General features: G+C 45.6%; 1 protein-coding gene across 2 annotated transcripts in view; it reads right to left on the bottom strand.

Moving 5' to 3' along the window:
- The window catches only part of LOC8028472 (solute carrier organic anion transporter family member 74D), a 73,634-nt gene that overhangs the window by 7,142 nt on the left and 43,890 nt on the right, over positions 1 to 22,602 (bottom strand). For both annotated transcript variants that reach the window (XM_029971067.4, XM_042291854.1), the window contains exons 3-10: positions 13,445 to 14,125; positions 9,638 to 9,724; positions 7,590 to 7,835; positions 6,560 to 6,724; positions 4,148 to 4,346; positions 3,555 to 3,702; positions 2,693 to 2,865; positions 1,700 to 1,764 (exon numbers count right to left, since the gene is read on the bottom strand). In XM_029971067.4, coding sequence (XP_029826927.3) covers positions 1,700 to 1,764; positions 2,693 to 2,865; positions 3,555 to 3,702; positions 4,148 to 4,346; positions 6,560 to 6,724; positions 7,590 to 7,835; positions 9,638 to 9,724; positions 13,445 to 14,125 — 1,764 coding nt within the window. The remainder of the gene's footprint in view (positions 1 to 1,699; positions 1,765 to 2,692; positions 2,866 to 3,554; positions 3,703 to 4,147; positions 4,347 to 6,559; positions 6,725 to 7,589; positions 7,836 to 9,637; positions 9,725 to 13,444; positions 14,126 to 22,602) is intronic.

Genomic DNA, 22,602 nt, shown 5'->3' with positions numbered 1-22,602 from the left:
TGGTAGCAATGGAGCATGCATATTGATGATATTGTTTTTTGACCGAGGGCTTACTAAAAGGGATGAATATTATGGACTCAAACCAAATTGCATTGGACTCTACAAGTATAATTCGAAGCAAACTGCATTAAAATCTGCACTCTTTTGCACCTTGCTAAGAGAAGTGGTGGAGAAACGCCACATATTATTGCCCTAGTCAGTTTCTAGTAGTCTCGCACTGAAAGGTCTCAACCTTTCAGTTGTGAGAGAAAACCAGGAAAAAACTGCTGAATGCTACTTTCTGCTCTAACCATGCTTCTAAAGCACAATGCTGTCGGGAGCCACCTGTAGCCATTAATGAGTGTGAAACAACATGGCGTCTCTTTCGTACAGCTTTCATCTGGTTTAAGCTTGATTCCTTTCATGAGGTCTTTGCCGTGCACATTTAATCAGCGTTGTATTGAAGCACCATCGAAGGTAGCGAGCTCATTGTGAAGCCTGAAGAGCCTAAGACACTTCCTATTGTTCCATGCTTTCTACGATACTTTTTGTTTGCAAGTCCTGGAGAAAATTGCTCTTATCGTAAAATCTTTGAAACACACTTGAAGGTTAAATTTTCTGTGAATCTAGCACAGCCACTTAAAGGGTAGCTGAAGTGGTTTTGTATTTCAGGACACACTTAAATCATCTTCATTTGACCTCCAGGCTTTCTAATATAGAAATTATTTTTTAGTTTGGTGCATGGAGGCTGCAGAAAATAATTTTCCGAAGGGTGACACCAGAAAAGGAGTTTTCAAAATCTCTTCTTGCGCCTCTTCAGTGTCTTTCAAAGCTATGCACGTGCATTCTTGCTATTTGTAAAAAGGGCAGAAAAAAATTAGACATTCACAGTTCTCTGTAATGCGAAATAGGAGCGTAGCGCTTGATGAGGAGGAGGGGAGGGTACGGGGGGGTATGCCTCTCCTCCCCCTCAGTACCCTCCTCTCCTGCTCTCCTCCTCGCCTCCCATTTCACAAAGAATTTTCACTAAATTTAGCGAAAATTTTCTTGCCAAGTTTAGCGGGGAAATTTTCCCGCTAAATTTAGCGGGTTAAGTTTCCCACTAAATTTAGCGGGAAATTAAGCAAAAATTTTCTTGCTAAATTTAGTAGGAAAGTTAGCGAAAATTTCTCCGCTAAATTTACCCGCGAATATTTTTCTGCTAAATTCAGCCAGGTTAAGTTTCCGCACTAAATTTAGTAAAAATTTTCCTGCAGGAAAATTTCCCCACTAAATTTAGCGGAAAATTTAGCAAACATTTCTCCGCTGAATTTTCCCACTAAACTTAGCGGGTTACATTTGCCCGCTAAGTTTAGCGAATTGAGTTTCCTCGCTAAATTTAGTGGGGAAATTTACGTCGTGTGGCCTCAACACCAATTCAGTTTCTCCACTAAATTTAGCGGGAAAACTGCGACGTCCCATAATGCAACGCGTGTCGTTACGCTGGCAGCCGAAAGCTCTTCTGATGATGTAACAACTGGTCAAAGGTTTTTCTTGTTTTCTCGCGTTTAGTTACCTCTTTGGGGAAAATGAACGTGACATTCAGATTTATGGGATAAAACTATGCTAGGCTCAACCTCTATCTCATTTTTTAAAATTAAAGTGCAGCCTCTGCATGTCTTAATTGGTTTTCTTTGAACAATCACAGGTTTTTTTTTAAGGATTTAATGTGGATGCTTACCAAACATGTTTAGCAGGGACGATGTCGTTCCAAGAGCCATGCTTTTGTCAATTGGATCTACACACCTGGAAAAGGAGAGCATTAATCGACACAATTATTATTAAGGTTGGGATGAAGAACATATTTTGCAGAGAAGCATGAAAATGAGCATTATGTAAATTCTATTCAGCGTCGGGTGTGCTGGCTGCTTGTTAAGGTGTAAATGACTACTGTAGTGCAGCCAGTGCTATGAAGTGTTCACCATGCACCAGATGCAGCAGCGCTTGAAAATGAAGGGCAAAAATACCCTTCAGAATAGATTTCTGCTCAAGTGGTGAGTGATCAGTTTGGCTTTGGCCTGGATTCAACAACATTCTATAGTTGGGTTCTTTACTTTTGGAGAATAGAAATGATTTCATGTTTTCCTATGTTTACATACCAGTTTATGCCAGTTGCCCAAAGAACCTTCAGTTGATGACCTCGATTATTACGATGTGCTGCTGCGAAAAGTTGTATTCTGTGACTACTTGTAGGAACGAGATATCCATGCTCAAATAGTTCTCATTGTAATTGAAATCAGTTAGCTCATTTCTCCATCAGAATGGAGGGGACTGAAAGAAAAATCTCCAAGAAAACAGCTTGATGGTTCTCAGCTCCCTAACAGTGGCAAACATAGGACTAGATTCCATATAATTTCAGTTAGCATTCTTACTGATCAACAAGGAACAACCACTCATTTCACAGAGAAATCAAGATAGAGGAAAGAATATGTCTTGTATTCAAGAAAAGAATGGTCAATACATGGGAGTGACATACTCAACATCAATAGATGTCACACCAAACTAAATATATATAAATAAATAAGAACATCCACTGTTCTCAGACTTTTAATTGGCATGTCCACGCACAAAAGACTAGCGTTTCCCCTTTTGTTCTGCCTCCATTCATGATGCATCTTGTCATTGCGTGAGTGTCTCTCTTTTTTTAACGCATGCTTACGAGGACCATACTAACCTCAAATAAATGAGCATGCTTCCAATGCGGCCAGTTGAGCCTAAAAGTTGACCGGCAATGACAATCATCAGGAAGAGGCTCAGCTTGTTGCACGTGGAACCACAGAGACCTGGCGTCACGTAGGAGCTGGCCTCCGCAACTGTTGTCGCGATGCAGCTGCAATTGCTGTACACCTGCAAGTTGGCATGACTGCATCTAGTTCAACTTTTGCACATTCTTTGGCAGTGCAAGAAAAACAGTGTTAACCGTGCATGTTCTATGTCATCCTCGTAGTTCAGCCTTGACTTCTTTTGATACAAAAGCTTTAAACCTCGAGGATCCCGAGGAACCCAAATTTGCCTTAAATGGCAGCAAAGGAACCTCTTCTGGTCTCGACGTTGATCCAGTAAAGCAGTGCAGAAGCTTACAGAGCTTCTACTATGATGCTGTTACTGAAGTGTTTTGCTCTTAGTTATGCATTAATGGGTGCCTCAAGTCTGCTAAAATAGTGCTTAAAATGGAAGACGACACTTTGCTGAGAAGAGGGACAGTTTAGGAAATTTATAAGCTTGGGGAACCCATGAGGGTTTCCTATAAGTACCCTCATGGGTTCCTAAAAAAAATCAATGGATTTTCATAAGGTTCAGAAATTACATATTTATACTTGAATGTGTAGTAGTGTGCACGAAAACTTGCATCCAAGCAATCTGCCCGTTTTTGTTTTCCCCGAGCTCGGGGCTCTGAACTTATCATTACTTAACTAGCCCCGGCTGCATGTTCCGTCAATTTCAGAGGGGAGGACAGCTTCATGGTCTTGCTCTGTGATGCTACAGGTTTAATGAAGCTGCACTGAGATCGACAGTAAACAAACCAGGTGCCATACCGTTTTGTTGCTTGGTGACAGAGACACGTCCTTGCAGCCGGCATGGCAGGGTGAGAAAAAGCTGGTGAGTTTGTCGTTCGAGCAAACGGGCTCGTAGATCTGGGTGGTGCAGTCACAGTTCACGTTGCACGCATCCACGAGAGATGTCCTGCAAATGAAGTCAACAAGGATGCAACAAATGTAAAACCATTTGATGAGATTTGAGACCACTGTGCCACTGCACCTTTAGCCAATCGTTGGAGACACTATGACTGATGGCACAATGATGTTAGGTACCTGTACCTCAGATCCCACTGACTAAAAGGTCTGACTTTCTTTGAATGTGCTGGCTGGCTCGACAAAGGACTGTGGTCACCACCCATATGTCGATGCATGCTTTTGTTTCCAACCAAAGTACCCAGAGCACTGAGTGCTTTGAACACAAGTATGGGCACAAGGAAACCATTTTCTTAGTTCACATTATAGGCAACATTGTATATTACTGCATTCTTTATGTGGGCATAACGTCAATGTTCACACATAGACATCTATATCAAGTGAGTTGGGAATCTATCTCTCACGTCTGGAGACGATTTGAACAAAATTGTGCTCACGTGGTGTTGGTGCCGGGGCTGACTCCCGCAACGATGGGGTTGTCGCACCCGATAAACATCATTGCGATGAACCCGGTCGTGAGGGCAATCTCAACAAGGGCAGAGTAGCCCGCGAGGATGGTGGGCCGTGGCCTCAGCCGGTGGACTGCCACAGCACCCACCATGATCCCCACCATGGTGGTCACCACCTTGGCTGCTCCTGTGGGAACCAACAGAGTGTTCGAGCGACAGTGCTTGTGAACTGTCCGCACTACGACACACACGCTAGGGGAAGCAGAAGTTTTTTTTTTCTTCGTTGTGAACGGAAACTCGATTCCATGTTGTTTTTTGTGGTTGCTTGCCTGCAGCAACATACTGGTATTTTTTTGGAAGGTTCTTTCTAGCTGCTATAATTTGTTACGTCCGAATCCCGGCCGAGGTGCCCGCAACCTGACGGAGGCTTATTGCGGAGAAGGCGCCGTGTAACCGAGCTTTCGGTTGCACTTAAAAGATCCCCAGATGGTCGAAATAAATCCCCAGTCCTCCGCTGGGGCGTGCCAGATGCCCGTCATTGGTTTGGCACGTAAAACGCCCAAATTTTTTTTTGGCTATAATTTGTTACAGTTTTGATTTATAATATAACCATGGATTTATTAATTGATCTAGATAAATGTGGCTTGCAAGCGATGTGGCAGTATCTGATGTTGCTTTTGTTACACTGGGGTATTGTAAGGGTGCCTGAAATGAACATATTAAAGTGAGGGAAGTGATTCTTCCTATGGTGGTCTGGCAATTAACACAAACCCATTTCGTTTGCAAGGCAGTGCATTTTTTTTTAATGCACTGCCTTGCAGTGTTTTCGGTCATTTTAAAACAACAGACTTTTTGTTTCATCACTCTACTGGGATTGTGGGCAGTTTCTGTTTTGTTTATGGGAAAAATATTTGTAATTGTGGTATTAGTCTAATACAGGAGTGGCCAAGCTGCGGCTCGCGAGCCGCATGCGGCTCTTCGCGTGTTAAAGTGCGGCTCGCGGCTCGCTCTCTTACACACCCCCCCCCCCCCCTCCCCCCGGCCACCCTCCCGGTCACACGAGCACTTCCCGAGAAAGAGAAATGGAACGCGTTTTAAATCGAAAAACAGGTAGCGGTTTGGTAGTGTTGAGCTACTGCTTACTGCCTTACGTACAGTTGGACTGCTTTTGACTCGGATAGACTGAAAGTAGTTAGAATTTAGTTTATTGTTTTAGACAAACGTTTGTGCCCCCCCCCCCCGGCTCTTGGAAGTTTCGTGGTTTTGTTTGCGGCTCTTAGGCCGGGTGAGCCTGGCCACCCCTGGTCTAATATATGGATTGTTGAAGGGCACTATTTTGTGGTAACTGTCATTTTTCTTATTGATCCCTGCAACTCACTATGCTGCACTGATGTGATAGCTGTGCCAAGGTACTCGTCGTCTTGCATTCGACTACCTTTCACAAAACTGAAAAATTTGCGACAACATTGTGCCGAAGTTAATTTATTTTTTATTTTTCTCAATAATGAAACCGTCTATGGGGCCATTACATAATTACGTGCAAATTTTTCACACTTCCGATGACTGATTCGACTATGTATCAGGTATTAGATTTTATCTTTGCATTGAACACTGGTAGTAAGAGAAAATTTCTGATCGAGGTTGATGTTTGCAAGTTAATTAGCTCGCTTCTCACCGTACACTGGCGCACTGCGGTGAAGCGGCATTCGCAGAGTCGGCAACGCAAGAACTGCGATTTGTGCTGTCTGCGCTACTTTTACGAAGCTTAGTGCACTTCGTCTACGCTTTGCACCGTGTAACAAGGTGTCATGCGAGCAGGGGCGGATGCAGGAATTTCCCCGAGGGAGGGGGGGGGGGGGGGGGGGGGTCAGGTGTTGGTCAGCGTACCATATGTTTAGGAACCCCCTCCCTCCCTCCCTTGTTTTACGCCCTGAATTTTACACATGTAAAAATCAAGAGGGGGGTCAGGACATCCGGACCCCCCCTTTAAATCCGCCCTTTAAATCGTCGTGCGTGAGGCTTTGGAAATGACCTTCATCCCTTTCGGAAAAGTCACGCAGTGCGATCGTGTGCATCTCACTTTGCTGCAAGGCAACCGCGTGCATGGGTGAAAAGTGCTCTTGGAGCGAAATGGCGCGCGCATTTCCGTAATGTTTACGGTACTGCATTTTCCTAACGATACTCCATGGACTGTCCACAGGCATAAACTGCACGCGGATTCTTTTCCATTTTTTTTTTCAACCAAAATTTGGTTTTGCGGATTATACACCGGGTGTAAATATGGTATATAGAAGCATCTACCCATCTCGACACCTGAGCAAAGCTTCAATTAATCCAAGAATCCCAGAATGAGTTGCATCATATATGTTGCTCATTTTCTGTTTCCTTGCAATCTCTTACCTGTGTAATAGCTGGCTTTGGATGCAGATTGCCCAAACTGGAACTCCACATATTTGGTGAAGGCTGTCCCATAGCCCGCAGTGGCGTGAAGCACAAACACTGCTCCGATTGTTTTCAGCATGAAGATTGGGTTCCGGCCCAACCTCTTGACAATTACTACAATGTCTGGAAAGACCACGAGACGAGAAGTCAAACAGTAATACGAGAGCTGTTTTTTGTTCAACCTCATGAACTGGGCAGAAGAAAAAAAATAATAACCATGAGAAATGTCTTATTATGTACAACCTTTGAATACATGCTGTGGCCACTTCTCCACATAATCATTGCCTAAACTTGGTCAATTATCATGACGTGGCATAATATTTTGGATGTCCTCCTCAAAGAAGGTTACTGTCTGCGTTCTCGGTTGTTCCATGACGCGTTAGCAAGATCGTCAGTCGCGACAGACGTTCTTCTTTGACTCCCATCATCATAGACATATGTTAGTCCTTCCCGTAACTTCATGCAGTTTCCCCCATTCACATTACGCATCAAATTCCTTAAAGAGGGCATCCAAAAGTTTGGCCCTTTATGATGAGGCCCAAAAAGCTGCAGGTAATATCGTGAAGGAATAGCTACATGTATGTATCTTAACTTTTCTGTTTATGTACACATATAACCAATTTTCTTTTCTCTGTACACAGCTCGTCTGATGTTTATCCGCTCAAGAACATCGGCAACTCTGCTATGTCTAATCTGGACAAATCACGACGATAGTCTAAGTTAGTAGAAAGAATATGAAAAAGGAACCTGCTGGAAAAGTGGCGGCCGATAACTCGCTAGGAAACTTAGCAGATCTGTTGTCCCGAATAAACTATAGGTCTCTAAGCAAAACGTTGACTAGTACTACTGTGAGGCTTCCAGGCAGTTCTGCAAGTTCTTACTCTCAGGTCAGACTACGTTCATGATTTGTTTTAGCAATCCTCCCATATAACAAGCGGTCTCAGAAGTACACCGTGTCGTGGTATAAACATTGATGGTGATTTCATACCTTTACAAATGGCGAAATTTATGAAGGGATGTTTCTCTGGGCCGTTTTCCGTCTTGAGACCGTCCTTGGATTTACTTTTTGACAGCTTCTGGAGATTGTTCACTTTGTAGTGCTTTCCCGACGGCAGAATCCGCGGGAAGAGCATCATAGGAAGAGCGACAAGTGCCAGCCCCATAGCGAACAGGATGTAGCCCATCCACCAGGCGCCAACCCACCGCGGGTCTCTGGGTGTGATGCCAGGGTCATCTGGAAAGGTCAATCAGATTCCACTTGTGCAGTGTGGAACGTGATACTCAGCTTTTAACACAGAGCGCGTTTTATCAACCGAATTCCACGAGAAAACCGTCATGAGTAAGCGCCACGAAGGACTGTAACACCCTGACCTGATGTGTAACTCCGTGACGTCACGTGACCCTGACGTCACTGTGTGACGTGGCGTCATGATGTCACGTGTATCATGGCGTCGCATGAGGTCACGTGACACTGCAACGTGACATCACGAGATACCATGACGCCGTGTGACGTCACGTTACACTGACGTCATACAACATCATGTGACTCCATTATTATGACATCGCATGACGTTTGAATTCACGTGACAAACAACACGTGACGTCATGATATGCGACACCCAGCGTTGGACCCGCATCGCACCGGTGCAGTGCGGTTCATGGTACATGGAAGGCTAGAGGGGAGAGGGGAGCCTCCTTCTCTCCCCGCCAGTCTTTCGTGTACTAAAGTGGAAAGAGTTTACTGCACTGGACGGGTGCGGTGCGGGCCCAGACGTTTCGGAACCGCCCATAGACGCTGGTTGTACGAGCAGTACCCCCCTCTCCATTCACGGCTCGTCTCCCGCACTCTGGTCTCCCGTTATGCTCCCGTCGTTTGACGTGCCATCGGCTTGAGGATGGCTGCTATCGTAACTGCATTGTATTATATAGAATGCATCTGTTTTGATACACAGCGTCTAGATGGCGTTTCACCGTACTCTTTACAATGCACAGTTTTGCAATGACAAACTACAGATAACTCTTCAAACGATGGGAGGCTGACTGAAGTGAGGGATGGGGGCAACCCCCTTCGCGGGAGTTCTGCAGCTGACCTAATCTAGTAACATTGGTTAGACACCGTGACATCATGGTATACCATGATGTCATGTGGCATCACAGTTATGTGATGTCACGTGACGTCACACACAGCATATGTTCAGCTCATTCACAATACATTCTGTGCTCCTTGGTCTCTGTCAGCATGATCAAGCTGTACTAGCCCAGACGCAGCCGATGCTACGAGCTGATGGGACCAACCAGGCAGCATCAAAAACTCACAATCATGGCTTTCGTCATGTCTCTGCACGTGTTCCATCATCGCTGAACCAATCATAAACAGAAAAGGCCTAGTGACCTGCGCTTCTGGCACTGTTTGTTTGATCCCATTAGCCCGTAGCGTAGGCTGCGTCTCGACTTTGGCTAAAAAGAGGTATTTTTTACTACTTTTAAGTAACCACTGCGCAGAATATACTACAGATTTCATATTCCTTAAGAATGGAAGAGCAATCAAGTTTTTGCATACAAACACTGATTTTCGCAAAAGGTGCATTTATGAGGCCAACTTTCCTTTTGCTTCTCTTGATGACGGGCAATTCAATTAGTTGCGCTTGCCGTATGTTGAACAGGCATGAGCTACAAGCTCATTTTTGTTCAAGAAGCAGAACAGGAACAATAAATGCAAAATCAAATAGCCGATTTGGGATCTTGAGAAGTCACGCGAGAGACATCTCCTGAGGACAACTCTCAAAGTTAACGCACTCGAATTTTTTTCTGTGATCTGTCACAGAATGTTGAACGCGAGTGTAGGTTTTATACTCGGGGACAATAGTGCAGGGATGACTCAAAGAAAACAATTACCGTGCGTAGCATTGACAGCATTGACTCTATACTACGTTTTCTCCGGTTATGATATTCGATCGTTTCTACGAAGTCTAATTCCGCAATTATTCCCATAGAAGTCTGTATGAAAGTTGGGAGTTGGACCCGCTCTGTACTTACGGAATGGATCTTCGTAAAACCGTAGGCAGATCCCGGCGGTAAGGAATCCCAGGACGGGCCCAAGGAGCCTGAAGGCGAAGCCCATTCCTAGGGTTAAGACAGCACTTGATATACTCTGCAGAGTGACGTCATCTATAACAAAATCGCTAATCCAGTCAAAATATTGTTTTTTCTTTTTTTAGGGGCGAAGCTCCTTAGGGGCTAGCCATGTCCGTATGTCCGTCCGCCGTCCGGCATGCCCCTGCTCGTGAGCTCACGAGCAGGAGCTCACGAGCTCCTGCTCGTGAGTTCAGCAGCGAGAGCAAGAAAAAAAAATTAAAAAAGATAATAAAAAAGAAAAAGAAGAAAAAAAAAATAGGGGGCTCTGAGATGCCATCCCATCTGTCTTCTTAAAAAAAGGAAAAAGAAGAAAACCACACATTCTTCTACTGACATGATTGAAAACGGCACCATCAGCACTACCTATGACCAAAATCAGTATCAAGAAAAAGAAGAAAAAAAGAAAGAGTAGGGGGTTCAGAGTTGCCATCCCATCTGTCTTCTTAAAAAAAGAAAAAGAAGAAAACCACACATTCTCCTACTGACATGAATGAAAACGGCACCATCAGCGCTACCTATGACCAAAATCAGTATCATCAGCACCACCCGAGCTTCGCCCCAATCAACATCATTCACCACGTGGAGATGCGGTATTTTTATTTATTTTTTTCTAGTGCGGGTTTTGTTTAGGTTAGGTTAGGTTAGGTTAGGGCGGAAGCCAATGGGAGCGCGGATGCTGGGGCGAGTCTGAACTTGCAAGTGCGCGGAACGCTTTAATTTGTGCCATAAAATGAAGTGTGAACCAAGTACTAGCGCTGGTCCAAGTAGGCGGAAAAAAAGAATTAAAGGAAGATCCTTTAATGGATTCTTAGGAAATGCGTTAACGCGACCTTTGGTAAACGCCACACACGCCCCCCTTTGGGAAGCGCTAACACTGACCCCGCAACGATGCCAAAAAGAGGCAGAAAAATTACAAGAAAAAGAAAAGAAATCCAATACAGAAAAGTGAAGGGGTCAGCGTTTCCCAAAGGGGTACGTGTGTGGCGTTTACCAAAGGTCTTGTTAACGGATTCGCTAAGGATCCATCAATGGATCTTCCTTTAGTTTTTGTAGTACTCGACGCGGGAGCGCGTGTAACACACTCCGATTGTTTGCGCTGAGAGAAAGTGGAATAACGAGAAGCAGCAGGTATGCAAGCTTACTGTGGCTGACGCAGCTGATGATCATGACGATAAAATACGGTAGAAATGCGGTTATATGCTATCCAGCTGACTGAAGAATGCGTAGGATCAGGGAAAGCTCAATAACCGATTATTCCGCTGGACAGGAGTAGATGAAACAGGGAGTTACTCTCGCACAACAGTTTATTCATTCCGCGCATACGACCGTGGACTTCGAGCGCACATGGTCGAACAAAACTGGCGGAGTTTTAAAGGTAAAGACAGAGAATATACGTCGTGCGGGAAAAATAAATGGCGCCGAAAGAGTCACGTTCCGATGTTGTCGGCTGTCGCGCGCGTATGCGTGCTCAAGTGCACCCATGTGTAGGTTTTTCTGTTTTGTTTTGCTACATCCGCAATACCGCTTCGAAGTTGTTCGTTAAAAGTAGACTACTATTGAAAATAAAGCAACAAGAATGCGTAACAAATATTAGGTATATCTGATATTTCGTTATCCCTGGGTTCATATAAGTGGGCGCATTTTAATTGTCTCAGTGAGCTCGCATGTTCATGTGCTATTTTTAAGATAACGTAATAAGTGAAGCCATGAGTTTGGTTTATTTTTTTTTCTTTGCCACAAGCCCTGATCATTGTAATGTAAATATGTAATGATGTAAAATAATGTAATGCAATCATTGTAAATCCTCAGTGTAGAAACTCTCACCCACTACAGAAGGTGCACACACTGCATCCTCACTCTAAGGAGGCAACAAAATGCAGCACCTGCTCTGAAGCTCATCTGGTGCTCTCGTAGTTTATGCTGTACTCGAAGAATCGCGTGCTAAAGGGCAACGCAAAGGGGACTTTTTTGCGTTGCTTTTCCTCCCAAAACTCAGGATATGCAGATCTTCGAAGATCGTTCGAGAAAGCTTAATAATTCCCCCAATGTTTTTATATAAAAAATAATAAACAAGCAGTGTTGGGAAGTAGTCTAAGTACATGGTACTTAAGGTACTACTGTTTAGAAAACTTGTACTTTACTTGAAGTACATTCTCTGAGCATGTTTACCTTCCGAATAAAGTAAAACTCCCGACTTCAGTGTACATTCCCCAAATTTAAAAACAAAAAAATGGCATTTCTTCGTGTGAAAATGCGCTCTTTCGAGATGTCGTCTGCTCATTTCTCGGAATGAAGTAATGGCGGCTATAAAACCGACACAAATAAGTGCCTTGTAAGTTAATTATTTCAAATAGTTCGTCAGCGAGAGTACAACTACTCTGTGGCGACTTGAGTTTATACAATATTTGCTGCCATTTCCGTAAAAACTGATGCGCCTCCGAGCAATGCATACCAGTTAAAAAACACTGTATAGGGAATGAAAGGTCATCATGGTAGATTGTGTTAAAAGTACTATTACTTTACCTTCAAATATATTGTATTTATAGTACGTCACTCCAAGTACATTGCACCCCGTGTACTTACTACTTTACTCGATGCACATAACGCCTCATTTACGTTGTATTTTCCTTCAAGTACTTTTAAGATGTACCTTACGCAACACTGTACACAAGCATGCACTGTCTAAAAAATCAAGGTCATGCAGTGCTAAACCTCAAAGTAGAAATGACACATTTGCAATACATAATTGACCAAACAAACAAGGAAGTACAAAACAGTGAGGCACGCAGAAACAGAACCAGCTATTTAAGCATTTTTGTGAAAAAACAAGCCGATTTATATTTGGCTAGCACCATTCCGATAACGGATCAAAACCTATGAGCTTTCTTTTTACCAGAAAAGCATATAAAAGTAACTTTAAAAGTAATATGCTACTTCTTTACGGTAGTTAGTAATCTACTCAATTACTTTCCATTTGAGTAATTTCTACTCTACTAAAATTAATTTTGAGGCCAATACTCAGTAACTTAACTTAATTACTTTTTTAAAATAATTTGTAGATGTCTGTTGTTCACGAACTGCTCAGCATACATCGGCACTGCTTCGTTTTACTCTGCGCTTTCCTCACGGTGGAGCTTGAAGTAGTGACAGCATATCCCAATGATGCTGAGACTAAATACACACTAATTTGTGTACTTGCTTACTTGAGAAAAAAAAAAAAGAAGAAAAACTGAACAAACTTGCAAGTAATTTCAAGACGAACTAATTTTTAGTTTTTGAAATTGCATTGTAATTAAGGAATTCCTCAGCTACTGCACATCTATCTAATTATACAGTAGGTGAAACGCTTTTAATTAGTAATATTACGGCTTTAACACAGACTGAATCTTATACCTGCAAGTTGATAGATCTCGATCAAACTCGATGTATTGTATTGTTCTTAAACAAGATATTTGACAGAAGTCTGGTTGGGGCCCCTGAAGAAGAAACCGAGTTGATTCTGGAACGCTGTGTCCCACACGATTAGAGTTGGCTAGTGGTGCTTTCTTTTACAATAATTCTATTATCCTCGGTTTAGTTTCTTTTTTCTCGGACACCGAAACCTACACAACGTTGGTCCCAGTCAATGCTGCTAAGCAGTTTCATTCATGCTCGAGAGGTCTATTCGCGCATAAAACGATACGAAACGGGATTGAGGCACACACTCACCAAAGTACATAGGCGAGTTCTTCTTCTGGATGTTGTCGTCCATGTAGCTGCTGCCCACGATGAAGAAGGTGGAGCCTCCGAAGCCGTTGATGAAGTTGGCCACGAAAAAGAGCGCGAACGGGACGTAGCTGTCCGCGGCCGATCCGGGCGCGCAGTCGTGGTGCTTGCCGACCGCGCTGCACAGCAGGTTGTCCGGCTTCTTCCTCGCCAGCAGCTCGGCCGGATTCGAAGAGAGGATGTGCAGCGCCGGCCCGTACACCAGGTAAGGCACGATGCTGAGCAGGCAGCTCAGGACCACCATGAGCGCGCCGATGCCCATCAGCTTGGGCCTGCTGATGCGGCTGGCGTAGTAGCCCGCGATCAGGTTGATGATGATGGGGCTCAGGTTGTCGGCGATGAGGATGATGCCCGTCGTCTTGCTGGACATGGCGAAGCGGCGTTCGATGGTCGACAGTGTTCCCACGAAGTAGGTCTTGTAGGCTCCTTGCAGAATGCCCATGACGCTGTAGACGATGAAGAAGACCCTAGGGTTGGCCAGCCGCTGAAGGATCTTTGGACGGCAGCTGCCCAGACCGCACTGGTAGTCCACATTGTCCTCCATGGCGTGGGCTGTCGCCGCATTGTTCTTGTTGTTGGCGCCGGCTGCTGTGTCGGCCGTGCTCCCTGGTTTCCAGAGGGTGCCTTCGACGGAAAGAAACACCAATAGAAACCTTTTAGAGTGGAAAATTGACTAAGGTAGGTACTCAGCAAGTTGATTAAAGTAGAAGTTTGGGCTAGTTGGTATTTCATGATTAAAGATTAAAGCAGCGCAAGGACACGGACAAGAACAAGAAGGTAAACAAACAAGGCGCTGCACAGCGCCTTGTTTGTCTACCTTCTTGTTCTTGTCCGTGTCCTTGCGCTGTTTTAATCTTTACTCAGCAAGTGCGCGAATATGAGTGGTGGTTTTTGTGCGGTGTCGGTCGTGCAATGCGTAAAAGTGAATGTCGGTGTAACATGGGGGAATGGTTCGCTTAATGTCTTGTGGGGAAGCACTGAAGCAGCGCAGGGTCACGCTTCGTGACTCTGCACCATTCGAGCGCTCTGACATGCTGTATTACCCGGTCCGGGCACCACGGGGCCCGGTCCCGGACACAAGCGCAACAAATAGTAGTGTTTTTGTTTTTAAGATGAAAACGTCACCTGAAACATTGCATAATTCATACGACTATCTTTCAACAGCCTTTCAGTTATAAAAAGAAACAGAAAAAAAAAAAAAAAAAAACCGCATCTCCACGTGGTGAACGATGTTGATTGGGGCGAAGCTCTGGTGGTGCCTGTCTGCGTAGACGCTGAGCCGCAGCATGCCGAGCCTTTCGTTCGTTTTCATCCATGTCACGCTGCGGTCAAATACTCAAATGCGCATATAACCACGTTCCATACCACACATTCTCTTTCTGACATGGATGAAAATGAACGAAAGGCTCGGCATGCTGCGGCTCACCGTCTACGCAGACAAGCACCACCAGAGCTTCGCCCCAATCAACATCATTCACCACGTGCAGATGCGTTTTTTTTTTTGCCCTACACGAGCACGGGAGCACGTGCTCACGTGCTCGTGAGCACGAGCACCCGACGCCGGACATCGGACGGACATACGGACATGGCTAGCCCCTGGGTATTCACACGAGGGAGAAATCCCGGAAATTTCTCCCCGTCACGCGCATCCCACGACGAAAACGTCAGGCTTTGCGATGTGCAAAAGCCTCGCGTTTTCATCTCGTGATGCGCGCGTGCCGGGGAGAAATCCCCGGGATTTCTCCCTCGTGTGAATACCCCTAAGGAGCTTCGCCCCTAAAACCGGCGATCACTATTTTCCACTCAAAGTGTGCTCTGTACACGGGGCACTTTTATACCAAACAAATAATAAAAATAAATATAGAACGATTTTCCGAGAAAGATATGATTGAACATTTATTAATTGCTACATTTTCCACGTCATATGTCCGACGACAATGAAAAGAAAAAAAAAAAAAAAAAACAGGATGATCTTTTTTTTTTTTTTTCGCTTGTTTCCAAGAGATGACAGTCACGAAACGCACGTTCTTTTCGGACTCGTTCAGACGGCGCAACCATTTCGCGAAACTACGTTTCGCGACACTAGATGCGCGAGAAAAATGCATCGTGTGAACGGGCCTTAAGACTTACGGGCACCAAGTTTGACATGTAACAATGAGGATGCGCAGTGCGCGGCACAGCGAACGCGAGTACGGCGTAATTTTTCGCATTTTGTAACATCGCGTGGCTGTGCTCAGCGGAGTGTACACAGGTATACGCTATGATAATAATGCAATTAAATGGAAAGGTGCAAGCGAGCTGGGCAAGCAGTTCAGTGATTCTCAGCCATTGATATTTGGCGTACCCCTTGTGGATCGGAGGAAATGATGGAGGACCCCGTTCGTGGTGAGGGGAAAGGAAAGTATAGGTTAATTATTCTAAAGATTTAATAAATGGACATAGCTAAGTGCTAGTGTGAAGAAGACTTCTCCTATTGACACATACACCAGAAAACTCGCCGAAAACTGGAGCGTTTCTTCTCAATCTAAGAAAATGCAAGTTTTATTGCCGGGCTTGACTGATGAGGCAGGGCTTCGCGGACTCCCATTTGAGAACCACTGCGCTGCTTTGTGCTGTGCCGCGCTTTCTGTAGAGTCGACGAAGACGAATGCCGAGCGAACATGTGGCTTCGAACGCCTCCAGCTTGATCCGTGTTTTATGGCAAGGCCATCTGCTTCTGTGGTTACGACTGCTGCATGGGCGGATACCGCTGTACCCTCCGAGTCGGGTAGTGGTGATCGCTTACTTTGCTCGTTATCGCAGTGCGCCGCTTCTAAGCTGACAGTTCGGTGGAAGCTACGTTTTCCTTTGAATCAGTCATACGTCTATCTTCCGCCAAGTCGCACTCCCTCCCATACCCAGGCGAAGGGAGCGGGCTCAGGGGATGAAAGGAAAGTGTTTTATTGGTCCGGCGAGTGCGTTGCTTCCACCGCACCATCGTATCAGCTTATTGATGAGCGGAGTATAGGTGCCGGTGGCGTGCAACATTCAACTTCGCTTTAGCATAACCTGGCGAACACCAGAAGCTGGTCCGAGGGAGCTATGCTCCTAACAAAAATTATCAATGGGTTTCAATTGAGTTTCTAACGTATTCTTCACTCAATTGAAACTTATTGATGATATTTGTAAGGGTATGTTGTAATTGGTAGACGTCTGAAGCGGTCACCCAATGTAGGCTTATAGCTTCTTCGGAGCTCGCCCACGCCAATTTTTTACGAATTCACTGCTCACGCAAGATTGCTGGAAACTCGGTGCTTGAAAACGTGCCGTGGAACGATGATCTAACGTGCATTATACATGCATGAATTAATAAATGGATGGATGTCTATGGTTAAACTCTTTAATCAAGCGGCGACTCGCGCCTCCTAGCCAGTGTTTTTTTCTGTCAACAATCAAACTTTAAAAAAAATCGTGACCTTCAAATTATTTTACATCTACCGGATTTTGAATAGAGCGAAAATGTTTTCGATTCCCGTAGATATTGTTATAACCGGGTTCGTCTAGACTCTAGATATACGCGTATTAAAAAAAAAATTAGTAAAGCTTGTGTCCAGGGTTCAGGTATATAATACCAGATGTGCCGGAATAATATGGCTACGATTTTAAAGGGACCATGAAATGACTTTTTTACTTTTTCCACACAACTTTTACAATAAACCGTCAATGTTCACTGAATGCCGAACAGGCATCCGTTTTCGTCTCGGTTTATTAACTTCTACACAAAAAATTAATGAAATATCGACTTTTTCTTGACCGCAAAACAAGCCGTGACGTACGATGTTTCCGGAACCGGAAGTTCTCTCTGCAGTAGGAGATGGGAGCGTTAGCGAGTTGGGGTGCGCCGGTGGGTTTTACTGCGCCGATGTCACCGACGTATTTTCTGAATCGGCGCCTCTCATCGCCGCATCGCAGCTGAGCGAAATTCAATGAGATACGTTGCGCTACAGCGACAGCATGGGACTAGTCCCATACGCCGGTATGCCTGTTGGGAAGTGCAGATGGGAACAATTTGCCGCGGCGTTTTTCGCGGTCTCGGAGATGCAGGAGCGAGCCGACGTTAAAAAAGATACGTTTGAACTGTCAGCAAGAGCCACGTAAATACCTGTTCACACTCGGAGCGGACGCGCGCGTTTGATGAAGTGCTGTATTCGCGCTGTTGGTAAGCGCTTCGGGACCGATCTTTTACAATTGCAACTCGATACTGACGCGACACTCGGCAAAGAAAGGTTGGACCGGTATTGCACGTATACCTCCCACGAACTGTTACAGCTCGACAGTGACGTGCAGTCTGTCAGAATAAAAATGGCATACCAATAACAAAGTGTACATACCGTGCTACGAAGGTAATCCATACAGCGTTTATTTCAGCTCTATATCACACAAAACAAGGAGAGGATCGACGAGGGTCCCTTTTCGACGAGTGTTCGTCAACACTGCCTCGGAAAACAAGGGGAAGAGATTGACCTCACCTCTTAACCTAAAATTGAGGTCAGCGATCAAACTATAATACGGAAGGGTCCACAAGGGTAGCGCGGCCATATTCCATTCAGTACGCCAGCCGGTCGTAGGCAGACGGTCTTGCGACGAAGCAACGCTGCGCCGAGTCGGAGTGCCTGCTAGGCCTATATTCTGAGAGTTTCGTCGGAGCGGGATTCGCGGCTGTTGTCGCTCTTCTCGGGTGTTTGTGGATCCAGCGTTCTTGCTCGTCGTGGTTTGTTTTAAGTACATTTCTTTCTTGCTGCTTGAAGTCGGCACGCGCGAGATGAACACGTAGAAAAATAAACGTTCAGTCAGTCAGAGTTTTGAGAGGAAGGAAACCAAAGGAAATAACCGTTGTAAACTTGGCCCTGCCCTACTGCGCACGCGCAGTAGTTGCTTCGTTTACCACACGATAGATGGCGCTTGGCTCTCAGCATTATCAAATTTGGCAATTTTCGCCACACATCTCTAATTATGCTACAAAATGTGGATCTGAATATTATTTAACAAAACTTTTAGGAAACATTCGCCGGCTATTTATTGTTTACGATCGCGGTGCTGGTCAGGTAGGCTCTTACCCAATAGGCGATGTGGATTCGGCTGACGTGCACCGATTCTGCGTATGCATCGTAGTGAAAAGGCAGAGCTTTCGAAGGAAAGAAGTCGCAAAAGAGTCCAGTTTTCTTTTAAAAGTTCTATAGCAAATAATTTTTTTTGGCTCCCTAGTCTTGTGTTTTTGTGTTCCTTTTCACACCTTTTACGACGTGCGGTGGATGAAATTCGATTTTAAAATCATTTCATGGTCCCTTTAAGAAGACCCATTTTCAGTATAGAGCCGGTATAATTCCCAAGTTTGATGCAGACCTCTTTAGGAAGGATTGTAGATTGAGATATTGTACCAAAAGGTTAAGTCTTTTAATAGCTCTATGAAAAGGCTTAACTTTTGCCGCTAAATTTACGAGTCGTGGGATTCAAGCTCCTGTTCGCAACCGGGTGCGGGCTCCTTCCGCCCAACGGATCGACAGGATCTATCCTTTCCTCGACCTATGCCACTAGTCAGGTGACCTCTACTTAACTATCTCCGCCTTCCGGACGCCTATTTTTTTTTTCTTCTAGATTAATCTTACTTTCGGCAACTCCAAAGGGTAGTACTTCGCAAAGAAGTGTTCAGCCATCTCCTCGCACGCTCTATAAGCTCTTATTTCACAAAACCGACGACATCGGGATTTTTTTTTTTTTTTTTAACATTTGCTTAGTTTTATTGTTTTGTATAAACGTCTGGGCTCGGTCCCAAATATAGTGCAGCTACCTGTAGCAGCTGCTCACAGCTATGATTGAGCGAAAAAGGCCTCAAGGGTAAGTTACATTCATTGCAGCGCAGTTTTAGTACACCGTGTTCTAAATTATATTAGAGCGCAGCTCTTAGGGGCCCGTTTCCGGCTTGAGCGGCGTCGGCGTCGCCGTCGCCGTTGGCGTCGCCGTCGGCGTAACCGCGCGGTGCATCATGGGAAATGTCCCATAATGCACCGCGCGAGCCCCCCACCGGGGTCACGTGACCTCGTGGGGGGCACGTGACCCCCCGAGGTCACGTGACCCCGGTGGGGGGCTCGCGCGGTGCATTATGGGACATTTCCCATGATGCACCGGGGTCACGTGACCTCGGGGGGTCACGTGCCCCCCACGAGGTCACGTGACCCCGGTGGGGGGCTCGCGCGGTGCATTATGGGACATTTCCCATGATGCACCGGCGGGGGTCACGTGACCTCGTGGGGGGCACGTGACCCCCCGAGGTCACGTGACCCCGGTGCATCATGGGAAATGTCCCATAATGCACCGCGCGAGCCCCCCACCGGGGTCACGTGACCTCGTGGGGGGCACGTGACCCCCCCGAGGTCACGTGACCCCCCGAAGTCACGTGACTCCCCTGAGGTCACGTGACCCCCGCCGATGTCGCGTGACCCCCAATGACGTCATCGTCACTGATGACGTCACCGGCATCCACATCGTCATCGTCATCATCACTGATGACGTCATCATCACTGATGACGTCACCGGCATCCACATCGTCATCGTCATCATCACTGATGACGTCACCGGCATCCACATCGTCATCGTCATCATCACTGATGACGTCACCGGCATCCGCATCGTCATCATCACTGATGACGTTACCGACATCCGCATCGTCATCGTCATCATCACTGATGACGTCATCAGTGACGTCACTGATGTCGTCACCGGCATCCACATCGTCACTGATGACGTCACCGGCATCCGCATCGTCATCGTCATCATCACTGATGACGTCACCGGCATCCGCATCGTCATCGTCATCATCACTGATGACGTTACCGACATCCGCATCGGCATCATCACTGATGACGTCATCAGCGACGTCACTGATGACGTCACCGACATTCGCATCGTCATCATCACTGGTGAAGTCATCAGTGACGTCACTAATGACGTCATCGGTACCCGCATCGTGATCGTCAATGATGACGTCATCAGTGACCTCAGTGATGACATCATCGGCATTGGGGGTCACGTGACCCCACAAGGTCACGTGACCACCCCCTGGTTAGTTTAACCCCCCCCCAGTGCCCTTCCCTCCTCCTCCTCAAGAGCTGCGCTCTAATTCGGCGTTACAGGGAGTTGTAAGCAGCTTTCACTTTTTTCTTCTTTTTCTTTCCTTTTTTTTAGGCGCGAGGATACGTGTTTTTTTTTTTTGTAATACACAAGTCCGCACTCTGCACTAAGTTTCTGCTGCGGTGCGCTTCTGCATAGCGTCTTATGTGCCACTTTCAGTCCACTTAGGTTATATTTTGCTATCACACTGCATAGCTTTTATGTCGATTGTTGGCATACACTCGCTGCCCTGTGAGCAGAGCACGACACGCTATACGAATAAGCGATCACCGGCGTTCCTCCTCACCCCCCATGCAGGGCGTGGCTTTTTATGCTCACACTTCGATTGGTTCTTTGATGTTCTTATCGTCTGATGCTGCAGTTTCATTGACTGCGAGGCGGTAATAAAATACACAAAACTCGACACGCCTTCTTTTTTTAGATGTTTAGAACTATTAGAAAATTATAATAAAATACACTCTAAAAATAGTCTGTGCGTCTGCTTTCCCGCACAACACTCGGAGAGCCAATCAGCGCAACTTACGGAGGCAGCTCAGCGAGTGACGATGCCGAAACATATGTTTATACCATAAAAGGCAGTCTGAGTTGTGACATTAAGCAATGCAAAACGTCACGCTTGCATTGCTTAATGTCATAACTCAGACTGCGTTTTTTGGTCTAAACATATGTTTCGGCATTGTCATTCGCTGAGCTGCCTCCGTAAGTTGCACTGATTGGCTCTCCGGGTCTTGTGCGGGAAAGCAGACTTACGGGCTTTTTTTAAATGTTCGGCATTGTCATTCGCTGAGCTGCCTCCGTAGGTTGCGGTGATTAGTTCTCCGAGTGTTATGCGTGAAAGTAGACGCACATACCTTTTTTAGCGTTTAGGAAACTTTAGAGGAGCAAGCTTAGAGACGGTTTGCACACGCGCCAGGTTACAGCCGTCCTTTGCTGACCTTCTCTTGGCTTACCCAGATGCCAAGTCAGTGAAGCGGGTGTTGACGGGCTTCCGCAAAGGCATGGGGAGAAGGACACGGTATAACCTATAGTGGCATGACCCTGCCCTGCTGCAATCACGATGGAGTGAAGTCAACGTAATAAGAGGAAACAAAAATTGATGGTGCCATACTGTGTATACGTGTCCTACGAGTACCGTCAACCCTCAACCTAGGCATTCAAGGGACCGCGAAGTCATATATGGTGCACCACGATGAACTCGAAACACCAATCTTTGGTCTTCCTCTTTATTTTTTTTTTTAGTCTATTCAACCAATGAGAAGGATGATCAGACTATGCTTCAAAAGTCGTACGATCTCGCGGTGACAAACGGGGGTTCCCTTTGCCCAGGCCAAAGTCTCACGACTATGCGGGGCAGGATACCGGCGACCCTTTTACATATGGTCGAACTAATTCGACCAACGAAAAGAAAGACATCTCGTTTATGTATTTTCCTACACAATATACTATTCTTTATTAGAGTCACTGGCAGGTAATGGCGAGTCCCGTGTTATCGTTCCGTAGCCAACGAGACTGTGGTATTAACCGAAAAGAACGCTGAAGGACGAATCGCAAAACAAAAAGCTTGAACGTGGTAAGCCGTCTTCCTGCATTCCGTAAGCTGTCAGCGCCTATATAATACTCTTCACTAAAAAGCAAACTGTTTCTTAGCCCCTCACGTCTACAAAGCTCGCACCAACCGTCCATAAGAAAAAAAGAAACGAAGAAAAAAAAACTAAAAAGGAAAAACAAATACGCCGTAGCATTTTTAGTAAACAAACTATGATTTGTTGTACTTAAAGGGTCGTTAACTACTTACATTTTGCTAATATCACGCCGGATGGAATATTTCCCAACAAAATTGCATTCTTCGTTCGAACTTTTACCGTTTATTTACTACGTGAATTTTTTATATCTTCGCCCTCTGTGATGCCCTCTGGACCTTTAAGACATCGAAA

Source organism: Ixodes scapularis, unplaced genomic scaffold, assembly GCF_016920785.2.
Source record: "Ixodes scapularis isolate PalLabHiFi unplaced genomic scaffold, ASM1692078v2 PGA_scaffold2__306_contigs__length_199485367, whole genome shotgun sequence".
In the NCBI taxonomy this organism is placed as follows: Eukaryota; Metazoa; Arthropoda; class Arachnida; order Ixodida; family Ixodidae; genus Ixodes; species Ixodes scapularis.
Note: the sequence above shows the minus strand (reverse complement) of the source record. Positions and strands in the feature narration are given on the sequence as shown.